Raw genomic sequence first — 18,310 nt, 5'->3', positions numbered from 1 at the left:
ATGCTACAGTAAAAAAACTAAAAAGTTAAGTTAGCTTAAAGTAAACTGTAAAAAAAATATAATAAATTATACAAGACAATAAATGTAATTTTACAGTAAAATTTTGTAAAATATATATATATATGTTTTTAGATGTAAAAGGTATAATTTTACTGTATTATTACAGTAAAAATTTATATTATGTTTAACAAGAGAGTACATGTACTTTTTACAGTAAATTATTTTTAAAATGATGGTCAAAAACAATAATCGGGTGTTCCCAGAATTCCCTGCATGACTGACCACATTTCATTATATTTTATGAAAATGGTTGTGTTTCTTATTTTTAATATCACTGATGTACTTCATATTTGATGTAGTTTATTGAATGTTTATTGCATTATTTTAAAACAATAACAGTGTTACCCTGTTGTGTTACCTTATTGGTCATTGCTCCTGAAACACATTATATAGTGTCAGAATATTAGTATATCAAGTTTATATAAATGAATAATATAAACGGTAATGAACCGTTAAAAACACAGGCATCAACATTTCATCCCATAAAGCCTGAAACATAGTCACCGTAAGATTTACAGTAAATATTAGAGATATAGTTCCCAATGCCATGTGATGAATGTGCTACATGAAAATGATGGTGGCACCAAAACATTTTTTATTGAAGTTATCAATATTTTCAAAAGTATCTGCTAATCGTAGATCGATTGTCCAGTGTATGTTTACAGCTGACAATGAATAACATATTTACAAGTGATATTTTACTATGTTTTATTTTCAGTTTTAAACACAATAACAAATCATTCCCTACTGACCTCTGAAGGTGAACAACCAGCTTTATTAGACCAATAATGTGCATAATGCCATAATCAATCATGGGTGATGAGCAACAGGTGGGCCTCATTATCCAGACACAACACATCACAATGACATAATATACGTCCCTTGAGACGTAACACAATAAAGAATACATTTTATTTATACTCAGTATTAAATATGTTAGCAAGAAATGCATTTACTCACTCTGCATGTTAATATCTGTAATGTATATATTCTGTTTCCCCCGCAGAACACTTTTATACACTTTTATACTGATGCATTAATCTCATTATGACCATATACAGTAGCTGTCCTACAATGTTCTGTGTATTCTGTGCATTGTGTGTGTACTGTATATACTGTATGTGCTGTATATATACTGTATGTACTGTATATATATGTGCTGTATATATACTGTATGTGCTGTATATATACTGTATGTGCTGTATGCTGTTATTAAATGTCCTGTGTGTATTAAAGCACACAATAGTTGGATGGAAAAGCATCAGGACCTATAAAAGAAATGCAGTTATGTTCCCCCATATACATGTTTTTTAATGACAGTAAAAGGTTATTTGACTTGCAAACACGATTATGAGTTTTGATCCTGTATCTGAAGAGCTTTTTCTCAAGTCTTTTATGGAGATATGAATATTTCATGCTCATTTTTCTCACATCTCTTTGATGACATGCTGATGTGATTATCATCTTCTGAAAATGATCAACGGATTACACTCATGTCACAAACATGGACAAACTTCATCAGAAACACACACTGAACTCTGTGACTAATGGATTAGCTGAATAATTGAATAAAGGAGCGTATGAGAACAATCGCTTCAGTGTAAATAATGTACACAACCGGGTTCTCTTGAGTCAGGTGTGAATCTACAGAGCTCAAGCCGAGTTCAGCTTCATCCGGATGAACACATGAAATAAGACTCAATAGAATCAGTAATGCTGATGTCTGCGATTCCAACATTCATCAAACCATCTCAGAAGACTTTGAGCCAGTATTGATCTGTATGAGAAACACTAGATGATCATTGAAGGTTATGATCATGAATCATCTCGACTCTCACTATTGTGACTCAGACGGTAGAGCGGCTGAACTTGAAGTCTGGAGGTTTCTGGTCTGTTTCAATTTAAAGAAGATATGCCCCCCGAAAATATGCCTTGTGAGTGTGGTGTCTCAGTGGCTCAGTGGTATGAGCAAGTCCTCCTGCACGGAGGTTCCTGGTTCAAATCCCAGGCTGGACACGGTTGCGTTGGGTTGGGTTGATCTGATCAAGTGAGGAGGCTTGAGAATGAGCAGACTGAGAAAGGGGGGCTCAAAAGCCAGATGGGCCCCCCCTGGACCTCCAGTGTAAAGTGCAGCAGTGGTTGTGTTAATCAAAGTATGTTGACTTAGTTTAATTCAGAACTTTTTAAAAACTAAGTCAACATACTGGGTGTGAATGACAGAACCACTACTGCACTTTACACTGGAGGTCCAGGGGGGCCTGACTGGCTTTTTAGCCCCCCTCTCTCAGTCCGCTCATTCTCGACGCTACTCACTCGATCAGATCAACCCGATACCATCACACAACAGTGTCCAGCCTGGGATTTGAACCAGGAACCTCCGTGCAGGAGGACTTGCTCATACCACTGAGCCACTGAGACACCACACTCACAAGGCATATTTTCGGGGGGCATATCTTTTGTATTCTCTGGGAATGAAACTCTGGTCATTGTTAGTGCAACACTCTCTCAGGTGAGCTACAGAAACACATAACAGAACCCAGAACTCTTCAAGTCAACATCTCAAACCCACAACAACTTTAAAGACTTCCATGACTGCATGACACACTGAACTTCACAAGCCTCACGTGATCTAAACCACCACAAACATCCAGAACCTCAGAGATGTGAGAGACGGATGAGGTCATGAAGCTCCTCTCGTATACTTTGGGTCTCATGGAAGAATTCAGTTTGGTTTTGAGTCTTACAGGTCATTTATGGAGTCCATATTCACGCTTGTGTGACATGAGGCCCAAAAGAGAATCCAGATCATCCCATTAGAGATGACTTTATCCATGCTTTGAGAATATATGTAATGTCCTAAAGTTTAACGTCTTGAACACAATGGTGGGAAACTGTGATCATTCTGTTACATCAGGCAGATCTTATGGCCCTGAAAACAGCTTGAAAAATCAATCACACATGTACCATAATGTTTGATTTTGTAACTTTTATTAAATGTACAAACATACATTTAAGCAGTTTAGAAAAGACACAGTGATGCGTCCAGCTGTAACCTGCAAACATTCTGTTCATTTTACATGATCTTGTATGATCTCTTGTGTTTAGTGCTGTAATATGAAACATAATGAAAGGTTTTCAGAAGACAGTGAAGATTATGACATGCTATGTCATCACAAATTTTAATGTTTATTTTTTTTAACTGATGTTTTCATGCATTAAGGGGCCTTTAAAAACGTGGTTGTGAAACAGTCGCTGTCTTTCTGAATACGCCCCTCGTCTGCCGTTGGTCAAACAAAGAGATAGCCACGCCCCCAACCCACGCCATTGGTTGAGTATCGTTGTTGGGGGCGGGTCTAAGCGGGTCCCTCAAAACAAACAGATCGATTTTCAAAGCACAATAGAAACACAGTGTTTACAGTTTTTGAGAAAATTAAACTATAAATGGCTTACTTATAGTTGACTGTGCATATTCAGCCGGGCTAGGAGAAAGTATTTCAACAACAACTCAAATGTAAGGATATCTTAATTACAGTGATTCATTGAGTCGCGGATTAAGTATAAATGCTGCCATCTGGTGCTCTTTAACGATATTTATCGAGCAGTTTGAAGAATGAGAAAGATAGCTAGAAGGTCGATGCCTCTTCTTCCCTTTTTTTTTTTTTTTTTTTTTTTAAATTGCAACAATAACAAATACAACAACCAATACAATAATACACAATACTAAAGAGTACCGTACAGAGGGTTACATTACAAAAAAACAACAAAGAATATCAAGCTAGCTTAAATGATTGACACCATTGCAGAGTCTTACATGCAGTAGAGTTTTTAGAGCTCTTCAACGAATTTAGATATAAATCAAGATCTTTCTTAAAAATAAAAAAGGAAGGAGTTTTCTTTGAAAATTTACATTTGTGAATATAAAATTTGGCAAGAAAAAGTAGCAAATTAAGAACAAATTTAAAATGATAAGGGTCTAATTTCAAAGAGTCACCAAAAAACACAATTCTTTGGTTTAAATAAAAAATTATGTCCGTAGCACTGACGTACGCGTTCTTCATCCAATCAGAACTCAAGCTTTTCACTACGTCACACTATCAGTAAACAGCATGGCGGCGGCCACGCAGCGTTTCGGCGTAGCGGGGAGACACTTTTTAAAGAATTTTCTGAACACAAGAGCCATAAACAGGGTAAGAGATTGCACACATATCACTGATACTATTTAGAACTGGTAAAATAGTAAAAATAATGTCCTGACTATCATTGAAAACGTTCAGGTTGTGGCTGGGGTGACTAACCGAGCTCAATGACGCAAACTGAAATACTGATAAAACATTTTACTTCATTCCTAACCAAACTCTTAAACATTAAAATCAATGATCAGGTCCACCTGATCTATTCAGTCTAACATGATTATATTACCTTGTTTTATACAACAAATAGCTCCGGTCCAGGATTCTGATTGGTCAATGCATCTTTTCATATTAAAATCCAATTAAAAACGCGAAACACGTGTTCAGTACATCACTGCGCATGTCTAGCGGAAGGATGGCACATCTTTTGGCTAAGACTTTATTTCTCGATTCTTTACCCATTTTTTTTCCTCCTTGCAATTCTCTTATATAGTGGAAATTTGATTTGTATTAAAGTGCAAATGATGGCACAGATTAATAACATAGAATTCGACACAATATAATATTGCTTGAATGTCAATTAACATTTGAGTTTACTTATTTTAATAAAATAGTAGTTTCAATGCAAGATTGTCACGTCTAAAGGGTGTTGCATTTTTGATGAAATGAGTGTGATATAAAGTTTGATGTATTCTTTTCAGACCATAACTGGGTCCAGTTGGCGCCGGTCCACTCAAGCGGTCAGTCAGGTGGTATTAAATGTACCTGAGACTAAAGTCACAACCCTTGACAACGGGCTGAGAGTGGCATCAGAAGACTCTGGATTGTCCACATGCACTGCAAGTTTACAATGACATTTATACAAGATCTGTATTTTGATCTCCGGTGTCTGATGAATTAACATTTTAATCATTTCTGATTTAATGATTCAGGTTGGTCTGTGGATTGACGCTGGAAGCCGTTATGAAAATGAGCTCAATAATGGGACAGCCCACTTTCTGGAACACATGGCGTTCAAGGTCAATTTTCTAGATGTGCTTAAGAATATCTTTTATCTATGGCATTATGTGATTTTAATTTGAAGTGCATAATAATTCGAGTAAAAGAGAGATCAAACAAATGCAACTATATTGCAGGGCACCAGGAAGAGGTCACAGCTTGACCTTGAGTTGGAGATTGAGAATATGGGAGCGCACCTGAATGCGTACACCTCCAGAGAGCAGACCGTGTACTATGCTAAAGCATTTACTAAAGATCTACCCAGAGGTGACAACAAACACGACGCTCTTTACCCTCGTGAGCAGAAGGGCATTTTGGGTGTTCAATAAGTGCTCTTTCTGTCTCTGTCTCCAGCGGTGGAAATTCTTGCTGACATCATTCAGAACAGCACGCTGGGAGAGGCGGAGATCGAGCGGGAGCGTGGAGTCATCCTCAGAGAGATGCAGGAAGTGGAGACCAACCTGCAGGAAGTTGTCTTTGATTACCTGCATGCTACAGCCTATCAGGAGACACCTCTGGGGAGAACCATCCTGGGTCCTACGGAGAACATCAAGTATGTGTTCCTAAAACGATGTCATGTTTCATGATCTGCTCCAACTTGCATCTTAATCTGTCTCGCTCTTGTACAGAACAATAAACCGAGGAGATCTGGTGGAGTACATCACAACACACTACAAGGGGCCAAGAATTGTATTAGCTGCAGCCGGAGGTAAACAACACAAACACAGTGAATGTTCAGGTTCAATACAAGTCAACAGCATTTTTGCCGTAGTGTTTATGACCATAAAAATAACCGACTCGTCCTTTGTTAGTTACATTGAGGCATTTTTAATGGAAGCGAATGGGGCCAGACCATAAACATACAGTTTGTATAGCCACAAGATGTAAACATTATGAATGTTAATATGATTTATTGTGATAAAATTGCTTACTAACTGCATCTGTGTGAAGTTACATCCAATATAACAACTTTGTTGTCATGACCTAACATGAGTTAACACAGTAATGCCGGTAAATCTTTAAATTTATAACACGTAAACATTTGACATGACCAAACTATTTTAATCTTGTGGCTATACTTTTGAAACAATATTTGAATGTTTACATAGTGAACATCTGTTGTGTCTTACTGGAACACAGATTTGAGCTTTTTTTAAACAAGCATGGGACGTGTAAATACTTTTTTTGCAGTAATCAACTTTGTGCCACAAAAGCGGTAAATTCAGCATAAGTTGTACTGATCCCAGAATATTCTTTTAACCCTTGTGCGACCTTCGGACATTTTTGTCTTTTTCATTTTTCGATCATTATGGCCGTGTTAAAGCCAAGGGCATACATTTAGACAAAGGTTTGTATATTTTGGGGAATTTTGATATTTCAACCTCAATTCCTATAATACATCTATAACACACTGTGTAGACAAAATAGTCACATTCGGGACAAAAGTGTCCCCATTGAATGCCATTAAAGCATAAAATCGTGAATTCTACATTGTTATACTTTATCCGGAGCCCTGGCTTAAAAATTATTTTGATATTTTCCACCAGATGGTGCCATTTTCCCCATGTTTAGCCTATGGAGTAAATACAAGCTTTTTACCTATTTTCTGTATTATAGAGACCTGCAGGACAACTGAATAAAATTGTGTGGAGTGTGTGTGTGTAAAAACATTATGCCAAAAATGCTGTCAATTGAGCTTAACTTGTACTGAACCGGAATATTCCTTTAAGGGTTTCAAATCAAGAGTGAATACAGCTTATTGGATTTCCAAAAAGCCCGTCTGTAATTCACATTGGTCAGTTCAAGGCCATGTCAGAGTTTTACTCAAGATGTTGTTTTTTCTTTTAGGTGTATCACATAATGAACTTATTGATTTGGCCAAATATCATTTTGGAAGGTTGCCAGCCAGATACAGTGGAGAAGCATTATCGCCGTGCCATTTCACTGGCAGTGAGGTAATCCCATTTATAATGAAGATCCATTTCTGTTGTTAAACGACCTCCCTTGCACCTTTCGGTCTTTATTCACTACAGATTCGTGTGAGAGATGACAAGATGCCTTTGGCTCATATAGCCATCGCAGTGGAGGCCGTTGGCTGGTCACATCCAGATACCATCCCACTGATGGTGGCCAACACGCTCATCGGGAACTGGGATCGGTCTCTTGGAGGTGGCATGGTAAGATGACTAAGACACTTTACACTCAATAAGACCAGAGACTGACTTGAACTAACAGAACCTTGTTTTCTGTCAGAACTTGTCCAGTAAGCTGGCACAGATGGCGTGCCAAGGGAACCTGTGCCACAGCTTCCAGTCGTTTAACACTTGCTACACAGACACCGGTCTGTGGGGACTTTACATGGTGTGTGAGCCGGGAAGCGTTGGCGAGATGATGCATTTCACGCAGATGGAGTGGTGAGTGTTATCACAGTACTTACTGTAAAGAATGATTATTAGCACTTGAAATGTTGAGTACTGTGTGTTTGCTGTAGGATGTCTCTGTGCACGAGTGTGACAGACAGTGAAGTTAATAGAGCTAAAAATCTGCTGAAGACAAACATGCTGCTTCACTTGGATGGTAAGTGCGATAACGATTACTTTGTTTCTGTTTGTCACCTAGCTCCACTCAGCTTTGCATTATTATCTGCATATATATTTAAATAATGCATATTTTTATATATGGAAGTCTTATTTATACTCTTGTGGCTCTAGGATCTACACCTATTTGTGAAGACATCGGGCGGCAGATGCTGTGTTACAGCCGTAGGATTCCCCTACATGAGCTGGAGGCCAGAATAGAAGTGAGAGGACAAACACTGACCTTTGACCTTTTTGATCTGATTTACTTTTTTGTCTGTTTCTAAAAAGTTCACCTCTCTCTCCATTAGGCCATCGATGCCACAACCATCAAGGATGTGTGTATGAAATACATCTTTAATAAAGCTCCCGCTATAGCGGCTGTCGGTCAGTATTTACTTTTAATGATATTCTAAACTATTTTAAATATTTAAATGTAATAACTGGATACTTATTCTGATTGGCTGCAGGTCCGATCGAGCAGCTCCCGGATTATAACAGGATCCGCAGCGGCATGTATTGGTTAAGACCATAAAGATTCTGCTAAATCAACAGAACTTCACATTGTTTTTGTTTTTTTCTCCTGTTTATTTTATTATAAAATAAGAACAACACAATAAAGTTAAAAGACCAAGTGGTGTGTGTTTTCTGTCCTGCATTACATTTGTCATTTTTTGTTTTTAGCAGCAACCTGTTCCTTGGCAGCTTTCTTTGCCTTTATCATCTCCACCAGTTCCTGTAGACACACAAAATCAATAATAATAATGAAACTCACATTCAAATAACATTGTGCTACAGATACGAGGGTTCAGGTGTTAAACAACCCACTAAGTGACTTTGCTGTGCCGCTGCAAATGTCTCAAACAAGGATTGGGGGACCAAACCCGAATATTAATGCATAAGGTGGTGATGGTACTTGGTCTCAATCATGCAGGATATTTAATTGAGCCACTCACTTTGTATCTCTTCATGCAGTCTTTCTTGGAGCGTCCGGGCACAGCGTCAGAGATTTTCTCCCATCTTTCTGGCGTGCTCACTGGGTAGGTCTTCAGAGCCTGTTCTAGAAGTTTCTGCTCCTCTGTGGTCCAGGGGGTGGAGTTTGATTCAGCACCTACGGCTGGAAGGAGAGGGAAAGTTAACTAGCCACACAAAACGTTTTGTAGTGTTTGAGTTTGGAGCACAATAACACTATTTTTGCTGTATGTATACTGTGCACGGATTACACAGATAACCTTCTATAGATGCCAAAATGTACAATAAACAATTAGAGCACTGGAATACTGTATGCTACGGAGTAATGCGATTGACTTGACCTATTGCCAGTGTGACAAATGAAGCGGTATCAACGGTAAGCCTAATTAGTTGATTGTACTGCCATTTTAAAGCATATTTCAAAAGTTCAAACTTTTTGAAATGAGAAACACAACTTTAAAATCATGTTTAAATGTTCATCAATATTTAGGAACTAAATAGAAGTTACATTTTTGAAGATGGATGCACTTAAACATGCAACAGTGACGTTTGTGACAAACATACATCACCATATACCATTTATTTATTTTAAAAGTAGGCAATAAATATAATGTGCAGTATGTTAGTATTCCCAGTGCTAGCTAGCAACAGATTACATGTAATGTGGGTTACATAATCAGGTACATATAATTAGATTACATTTTACAACCCATTTGTAATCAGAGTACAGTTACTTTATGGATCAAAATATGACAATTTGTATGACTTATACACATTTTTATGTAGCAATTTACTACTATTGCCTGATATGTAATCCATAAAGTACGTCGTCTTAATGCATTTAAGCAATATTGTCAAAATGGTATAAGTTTATTCTACTTACATGCACATGACATAAAAACCCCCCAAAAGTAATCAGAAGTAATCCAAAAGCAATCAGATTAGATTAATTTAAAATGTAAATTTTAAGTTAATGTAATTTGTAATCAGTACCAGATTACAATTCCCCAGCACGGAGTACTCCATCGTGTTTGTCTTACCATCAAAGCGTTCTGATGGCACCGCGTTGTCAACAGTTGGAGGAACGACTGAATGCTCCTTCTTAAACTTCTCAAAGGCCTTTCGGTTAATCTCGTCTTTCTGGTTAGGATCTGAAACAACAAGAGAAGTAGAAAAATCTAATAAAAACATGCGTTCACTCAAGTCCTATTCAACACGCCACAGATAACCAGTTTGTTCCTCACCGAGTTTCTGCAGCGTTTTCGCTTTATTGATGACATCTTTGGCCGTTCTCTTCACGCCGCTGTTGGAGTGCTGATTCATGTAGTTGGCGATCACCTCCCACCTGTCAGATCACAACACGCCTCAGTCACGAGCGCCACAAAACCTTGTACGATCTGATACACGGTTTCCATGGGGACTCACCTGGCGTTAGTTCCGGCGGGAAACAGGTTCACAGCTTTGATGAGCAGTTGAAGATCTTCTTCGTTCCAGCCTCTGTTATTGACTCCGCCCCCTCCGCTGGCATGTTCGGAGCCTCGCGTGGTCTGCTGCCCTTGAATCTCCGCCTCCTTCTCCTTTTGTATCTGAACATTCACTTCCTGCACCTGCACACACACACACACACACACACACACACACAGTGAGGTTTATACCATGACACATGTAGAGAAACATCCAGATGAGTTTAATATAGATGATGTTTTTATATCAACATGAATTGTGCAACCCATTTTACTACTGTGATATATTTATGACAAAAATGTTGGGTGGAGCCACAAATGAAATACAACACATGTTATGATGAAAATATTTTTTGTTTTGGGAATAATGTGCATTAATGAATCGCTCACAATAAGACCAGTTTATCAAGAGAAGTAAACAGTGTTCATGTTTTATTTCTGCTCACCTGTTTCTCCAGAGCTGCTTTACTCTGTTCTTTATTCCCAGAAACCAAAGATTCATTCAGCGTCTGTAAACTGACAAATAAAACAAAATCCACACATTTATTCACATCTTATATGCTCGTTTTATGAATTGATTTGACCGTTTAAGCTTTCAGACCCAGACTTCCAATATTACACTATGAAAATCCATTATAAAAATACTCATTATTACATGAAATAAATGACATAAATCTCCAGTGATGCATGTAAACACACTGTTGGACATTGTTAGAAGACAAACTAAAAAAAATAAAAGTATGAAAAATTATTTAACGACACTACTGTTTAAGTCCACAGTGCTAAAAGTTCCCAAAGTCGACGAAACACATTTATTTATATTTACATACTCATTATTAGAGCAATATTCCCAGCAGGACTGTTACCTGGTCAGTTCTAGCCGATCACAGAGTTTCTCCACCTCTTCCATCATTCGAACGTTGTCAGCTTCATTATCTGTGAAGTAATTATGAGTCTAAAATGAAACGGAGAAAGAACGATAATGTTAAACATGATGGCAACAATTTGCTGAATGTCCAAGAGAGGAACGTGAGGGTTTCCTGCCTTGCATGTAGTCCGGAGTTTCTGTCGTTCTTTCTTGATTGCCTTCTTCTGGGCGTCTTTCTCTCTCTTCGCCAGCTGTGCCGCCTGTCGCGCCACCTCCTCTTCTTTCTCCCTCGCCAAACGTGCCACCGCCTCCTCGGCCAGCCGTGCCTATGAACACACGCATACACAGATACTGTTAACCTGAGCCAATCGCAGATGTCACGCAGGCACAAACTCAAGAAGTATCCGTCACCCAATATGAGATCGCTCAATACCAATATCAAGAGACGGGTTTGATTCACGAAAATCTTCTAAAGATAAAATTTAAAAAGTTCTTAAAATAAATTATATTAAGTCTAAAATAAAATATGAAGTAAAATATACGTTACTTTTTATCAAATATAGTAGTTAAGAAGAATTTTATTCTTACCCTCTTCAACTCTAAATGGGGGCGCTCTGAACGAAAACGTTAACGCTTAAAAAGTCCCATAAATGAATCAAGCATATGGGGTGTCATTTTAAAGCTTACAATATACATTTTTCACAGATAACCATCACTTCTGCATTTATGTTACATAAAATAACAAAATAAGGCCTGAAAATATTCACGTCGCAAATCAGCGCCACCTAGTGGTCATGTGATAGAAATATTAATATGAATATAGAAGTCTTTAAAATAGCACTTATATAGACGAGTCATACCTCAAACGAAAGCGCTCATTCTCAGGAATATTTATGCAGTAATACCACAGTTCAAAAGAAACTAATTGAAATAGGATTTCCGACCAATAACCAAAGTTTTAGTTTCGACTAGTCGCAGCACCAAAACCGATTCTTCTTTGTTTTCTAGATATATTTCCGGTATATTTTGAGTGTATACTTCTGCACAATAAGTGCTCTTTTTTTAAAAATGTTGTATACATCTCATTTGCTTGCATTTTAATTGTATTAATAATATAACCAGTGGGGGTTTGGGCATCTGAGTGAGTATTGACGCTGACTATGATACCGGGAGTCACGAGATTGAATCCAAGGCGTGCAGAGTGACTCCAGTCAGGTCTCCTAAGCAACCAAATTGGCCCGGTTGCTAGGGAGGGTAGAGTCACATGGGGTAACCTCCTCGTGGCCGCGATAATGTGGTTCTCGCTCTCAAGGGGGCGTGTGGGGAGTTGTGCGTGGATGCCGCGGAGAATAGGATGAAGCCTCCACACACCCCATGTCTCCATGGTAACGCGCTCAACAAGTCACATGATAAGATGCACGGATTGATGGTCTCAGACGCAGAGGCAACTGAGATTCGTCCTCCGCCACCACGAGGACTTAGAGCGCGCATTGGGAATTGGGGAGAACCAGTAATCTATTAGCCATCGCTCACTTTGCTCTCTTGATATCAGAAATCTATATTGACCTGGATTACAGACCAGTATTTGTATTTTCTGTTTTTGAAGAAATCTAGGGATTTTAGAGTTAATGCGCTTGATTCTCATGAACCGAGTGTCAAAACAGAATAAATCAAATAATTTTCAATTTTTTCTGAATAATGTCAGATAATCACAGAAAGTGTGTTTTATCATTCTTACCCGATCCTTCTCCTCCTGCTCGCGTTTCTTCGCCTCTGCTTTGGCCTTCTTTTCTGACTCTTTCCTGGCTTTTTCCTCCTCTTTGAACTTCTTTATTCGGGGGTCGCAGTTGTAGGCAGTGTCTGTAGTACATCACACCCCACACACACACACAGTTACTATAAGAACTTCTGATGAGTCAATTCAGCTGTTTCACACACCGACGTTTGACTTGATCCTCACCGACAAGAGTTCGTATTCTGTTCATCTCTTCTTTCTTCCTCTGTGCTCGAGACGCTCGGTTCTGTTTCTCAATCCATCTTCTCTCATCTCGACTGGTTCCATCATGAGAAAAAGCATTGAGAAATATTATCTACACCTTGTGTACCTTAAATAAAGAGTTTAGCATAATTGTACCAATAATGGGTGAATCTTGTGAAAATGGTGCATATTTGAGTGTATAACTACATATTTTACTCTAACATAAAATCTTGCTAAAGTAAGGGATGGGATAATGTACAGTCAGCTGTTATTGCTAAATAATCCCCAACAGGGTAATCAGAGAAGAGGACTTATTTTGCAAAAACAACCAGCTGCCTGTAAATAATACATTTATTACATGGCTACTAATAAAATAAATAAACGGACATTAAATATTTATTTGCATTGAAATTATGTTATGTGAGAGGGGGAGAAAATAATAATATTATTCTTTATATAATTTTATTATCTTTATAGCCGATGTGCATCTCCAGTTTGGTCCGAGTTCTGATGGTGTTTATTTAGCGATAATGACAGTCCGACTCCTCATTATTCATCTTATTACAAAACGACTTGCCTAATAATTAAACGGACATGAAACATTGATACAAGTAAAAATTATTTTATTAGCTTATCTGTAGAGAACTAACAGAGACGACTCGCAATACCCGGACAACTGCTCCGATGTGTCTTAATCCCCGGATATGCGGTTGTTACTCAGAAACATCAGACCACTAGATGGCGCCATTGACCAATCAGAATAGAGTATTTCAGAGACCCGTGTAATAAATTAAATAATACATTTTTGGGGCCATTAATTGTTTTTTTTTGCATGGCAAGCAATTTCTCACAAAATGTAAATGATTGTAATGCGATAAAATATATATGGTTACACTTTATATTAATGTGTACTTGTTACAGTGTAATTACAAAAGTAATTACTGATTATTACCAATTAACAACACGTACTTATTAAAGGTTTATGGTTTGGTTTAGTTCGTTGCTTATAATTATTATAGTAAATAAGGACTAATTAATATAAAGTGTTACTATATATTCAACAGTTAGTTCCGGTCCTCGAATCTGATTGGACGAGAGACGTTCCATGAGCACTCGGGCGCTTCACTGTGTGTCACTCCACTTGTGTTCCTGCTGTTCTAAACTAAAGTGTAAGAGCAGTGCATGTGTTAAGAGCTACTGTTTGTCTTTGTTTTTTACATTACATATGTTAGCCAGCAGGTGGTGGCAAAAGATCATTTGTGTGTGTAATATGAGCTAGTTAGGTGACGTGAAGTGAATCAGTGTCACCCGTTTACATACAACAGCTCTACGTGATCGTTTACTACACTACTAAAGCTAGGAAATAGCTTTAAACGAACAACTTCAGCACATGCATGCGATCAGGCACGCTCAGGTTCAACTTTTGATGGTCCTAAAACAATCCCAGGATTCTTTAAGCAAAATGATTTTGAGCTGAACTATGACCCAGACATTTCAAAGTGAAATTCGCTCTATTACACTGTAATAAACACAATTTACCATTCAGCCTTTTCCTTTTCCTCTTCGTCTAAATATGAAAATTCTCTCCATGAGTCAAAGTTGTACCTTCAGAAATAAAATAAATGAAGAACAAGGTTTATACATGTAGTATGGCAGCAGTCCTCACGGCTTAAAATACATCAACAGTTTTCACTCACCAAAAGGAATAGAAATTATCAACGTCTTCAAAAGACGACTCCATGGTCCCCAGACTAGGGCTGTGCTTTTTAAAAGACCACCTGGTTGAAGGAGATTGCGGTGTTATATTTTCATTTCCGCAGTGACTTATATTAATATTAATCACCAGTGTAGAGCATTTACCTGGCATTCCTCTCAAACACTGGAGCAAAAACCACAAAGAAATTTTCTTTGCCTTCCGCCTTAGACGGGACGGTGTTGTCAAAAGTGGGATCCACACTGTCAAACGCTCTTCGCTTCACAGGATCGGACAGAATCTCTATTGCTGTGATAATGATGTGCATTATGATCAGGGACAGTGAAGAGCTGGTAAACATTCACTTTCAATATCACTTATGATGACATCACAAACAGAACTCCAAACCTTTTGTTATACAAGTGAAATAATCGTTGTCGCCCTCCACAATCTGCTCGCCCGCTGCTTTCCGTTTGTCTGGGTGATGTTTGAGGACCATGGCTTTATCTGTGGAGAACAAGAGCTTATCAGGAACCAATCAGGATCTAATGTTCTTGCAGATTTCCTTAAGGTTAGCAAAACGAGAGATCAGGAAACAAACTCACGAGCAGCTTTGATCTGTTTCTGGGTTGCCTTGTACCTGATGTGAACCAGACCTAAAACAGCATAGTGATCTTGGTTCTGTAGAATCAACAACAACATCAAATGAGTTCGGTTCATGCAGAGAGACATTCAGGATCAGTCGCGGTCGTCTTACAGACAGACAAACGTCTCTACGAACCTTCCAGTCTTTGGGGTCAAGTTTCTTGAGCATGGGATACTCCTCCAGCTGAAGCTCCTCATCCTCCTCTTCCTCAGACAGCTCCTCCTCTTCCTCCAACTCCTGAAATGAGGCCGACACATTTCTACTCTGGCGCTTCAGGAACGCCTCGAACCAGCGCCCGACCGGTTCGACCTGAACCTGGACTGAGGCTGAGAGAGATCAGAAAAGAAAGTGTAGTTGAAACAGAAAATGAAATACCGAGAAAGCAATATGGGATTAACCTCATGCGACCCCGTGTCCACATGCGTGGACGTTGTATTTTCGCTTTGCTACACACAACGTGTAATTTAAAGCAAATGAAATCTGTTCACAAAACTCTAGACTGTCATTTAAGGGTTAAACTTCTGGTGCACCGAGTCACATGGCACAACATGATGAAGCGCTTCTACAAGCACAGAGACAACAAAAGTGCCTCTGGTGAGAAACCTCTTTACGTTTTTCATTTAAACCTTTTTGTGTGTAAAGAGTAGCGTCTCTAGTTTAGTTTGATATGCCGCTTTAAAAAACATGTTCATTTTTCGTGCATCAGCACGTTGATAAACATTAAGTCCACATACGTGGATATTGGGACACCATTCCCACTAAAGTTGAAAAAAGTTAATGTGTCTTTCAGAGGCTTTATATGGAGTTAGGATGAAAGTAAGGTGCATTTCAAACTGTTCTGAGACCAGTGCAGACAGACAGCACACTGGAGGTTAAGTCATGCACTAAATAGGGAGCAAGGGAGCATCCTATAGCTCTCTATAACTGTTCTGAGACCAGTGCAGACAGACAGCACACTGGAGGTTAAGTCATGCACTAAATAGGGAGCAAGGGAGCATCCTATAGCTCTCTATGCAGTTAAGTGCGTTCACTCCTAAAATCTGATCATAAGTTCAGTTTCAGGCTGCAGATGATGTTTGGATCACTCAACATGTTTGACACACATGGGACGATGATCATCAGTACATAGATTCACCATTTATAATGGATCATTTTATTTTAACATGGTTGGCTGTGATTGGATGATGCTGGACATTATTTTGAAACGTCATTAATTATGATCATTTCTGATGTAATGTCTGTAACATCTCAAAAACATCACTAACCAACACTCCTGGAAACAAACTATTTGATGGAAGAAGAAAGAAATTATGTGTGAGATGCATAAATACAACAAAACACTGATTTCTGAACAACGAACATAGTTAATAAGAATCAGTAGGATCAATTAAACATTAAACTATATCCATATGATAAGACATGATGTAAAACACCCTAATGAGTATGTGTGTCAGATCTGCATTGTGTGTGTTTGAATCTCTCACAGACACGCACTCATTTTCTCATTATTACGGTCACACTTACCGGCGACGGCGGAACACACAACAGTCATCTGCCCTTCTAACGCCTCCGTCAGCATCTTCACTACTTCAAACACACAGATGACCTACACAGCTCGCATCAACATGAGAGATCGGACTGATTTTAAGTTTTTCAGCCGGTGTTTAAATCAAATCTGGCAGATCCACATGGGCCCTGCACAGCTGTACTGCTAGTGAATTCGGTGGTACACTCAAATCCTTCCGATGCGCATCAGCGCGAGTGAAAGTGGTTCCACTAGAATAGAATACCGGTACAAACCCTCACTATGGACCACTAACAAAAGTTCCGGCCAAACTATGGAGCTATACATATGCCACAATTCTGCATGAGCAAAAGTAAATTTTGAGCGCACAAAAATTTATTTTGCAAGCACAAGATGATATTTTAAGTACACAAACAATTTTTCTTCACGTGCAAGATGATATTTTGAGCACACAAAACATGTTCTGCATGCACAAAATTATATTTTGAGGGCAAAAAAAAAATTCTGCACACGCAAGATGATATTTTAAGTGTACAAACAATTTTCTGCATGCGCAAGATTATATTTTGATTGTGTGGACCCTCTCCATGTATAATACAAATATTTTATAAGGTTATTGATATGACTGGAGTCTTCATTTTAATGTGTGTGCTCATGATTTCCTACATATATTGGAAAATTAAATTTCAAGTCTTTAGGAGTTAAACTTTTTAGAGGAAAAATGACTGAGGGCACCTTTAATTAGCTTGGTTACTCTTATTATTGTATGTTGTGCCATCTTTGATTTTTGAATGAGAACGAGGCTGAAGGATAGACATACAGTCTCTTTACTGAGTTGTGGAAAATTAGATGTGATCTAGGAGTTTTTTGATAGCTTTATATAGTACTTTATACTACTGTGAAAAGGTATATACACCTGTATTATATCTATTGTTCTATTGGTGTTTACATTTACATTGTCATATGTACTTTTGTGTATTTTTATTTTTAAACAAGCCTTTAAAAAATCTTTAAAAAAAACCAAAAACGTAACGGTCAACGTGTGTTACGACAGTGAGTCACCGTTTGCGGATACCATACAAATGTATGATGAGAGCCGTAAGCTGACTCCTATCTGCCGCAAAATGGTCAATTTCTTCTCTTATAAAACAGCAATTTTATCGTAGAAAACTCCTCACGTAGTTCATTCTAAAAGCATTGTTTAGTGTAAAACATGTGAAAGATTAGCGGAAAGGGGTCCATATACTGAGCAATGAACGGTTTCCTCACAAAAGCAGTTTATTAAGGACACTGAAGCATTAGACTCTTTAGACATCCATTAAAAACGGCCTCGTGTCGTACCGCCCATAGAATGTCTACGGGACCACTCCCTTATCCATTTTGTTGCTAACCTTGTAGGC

At 38.3% G+C, this 18,310-nt stretch overlaps 2 protein-coding genes across 2 annotated transcripts; one reads left to right on the top strand and one right to left on the bottom strand.

The window, feature by feature from the left end:
- Positions 1-4,155: 4,155 nt before the first annotated feature.
- Positions 4,156-8,414, top strand: pmpcb (peptidase, mitochondrial processing subunit beta). The gene is made up of 13 exons (XM_052118372.1): positions 4,156-4,247; positions 4,892-5,029; positions 5,123-5,209; positions 5,327-5,456; positions 5,544-5,742; positions 5,819-5,898; positions 7,038-7,144; positions 7,223-7,366; positions 7,443-7,603; positions 7,681-7,766; positions 7,901-7,989; positions 8,077-8,152; positions 8,236-8,414. The coding sequence occupies exons 1-13, from the start codon at positions 4,167-4,169 to the stop codon at positions 8,298-8,300; spliced, it is 1,443 nt and encodes a 480-aa protein (XP_051974332.1). The 5' UTR covers positions 4,156-4,166; the 3' UTR covers positions 8,301-8,414.
- LOC127637344 (dnaJ homolog subfamily C member 2) lies at positions 8,344-17,104 on the bottom strand. The gene is made up of 17 exons (XM_052118359.1): positions 16,910-17,104; positions 15,521-15,711; positions 15,345-15,420; positions 15,148-15,246; positions 14,907-15,048; positions 14,744-14,824; positions 14,586-14,651; positions 13,029-13,120; positions 12,807-12,928; positions 11,245-11,394; positions 11,067-11,155; positions 10,647-10,716; positions 10,163-10,344; positions 9,982-10,082; positions 9,778-9,888; positions 8,722-8,882; positions 8,344-8,501 (listed from the first exon to the last, which is right to left on the bottom strand). Exons 1-17 carry the CDS (start codon positions 16,962-16,964, stop codon positions 8,433-8,435), a joined length of 1,857 nt encoding a protein of 618 aa, XP_051974319.1. The 5' UTR covers positions 16,965-17,104; the 3' UTR covers positions 8,344-8,432.
- Between the last annotated feature and the right edge of the window lie 1,206 nt (positions 17,105-18,310).

The sequence above is a fragment of the Xyrauchen texanus genome, chromosome 45, assembly GCF_025860055.1.
Source record: "Xyrauchen texanus isolate HMW12.3.18 chromosome 45, RBS_HiC_50CHRs, whole genome shotgun sequence".
NCBI lineage: Eukaryota > Metazoa > Chordata > Actinopteri > Cypriniformes > Catostomidae > Xyrauchen > Xyrauchen texanus.
Note: the sequence above shows the minus strand (reverse complement) of the source record. Positions and strands in the feature narration are given on the sequence as shown.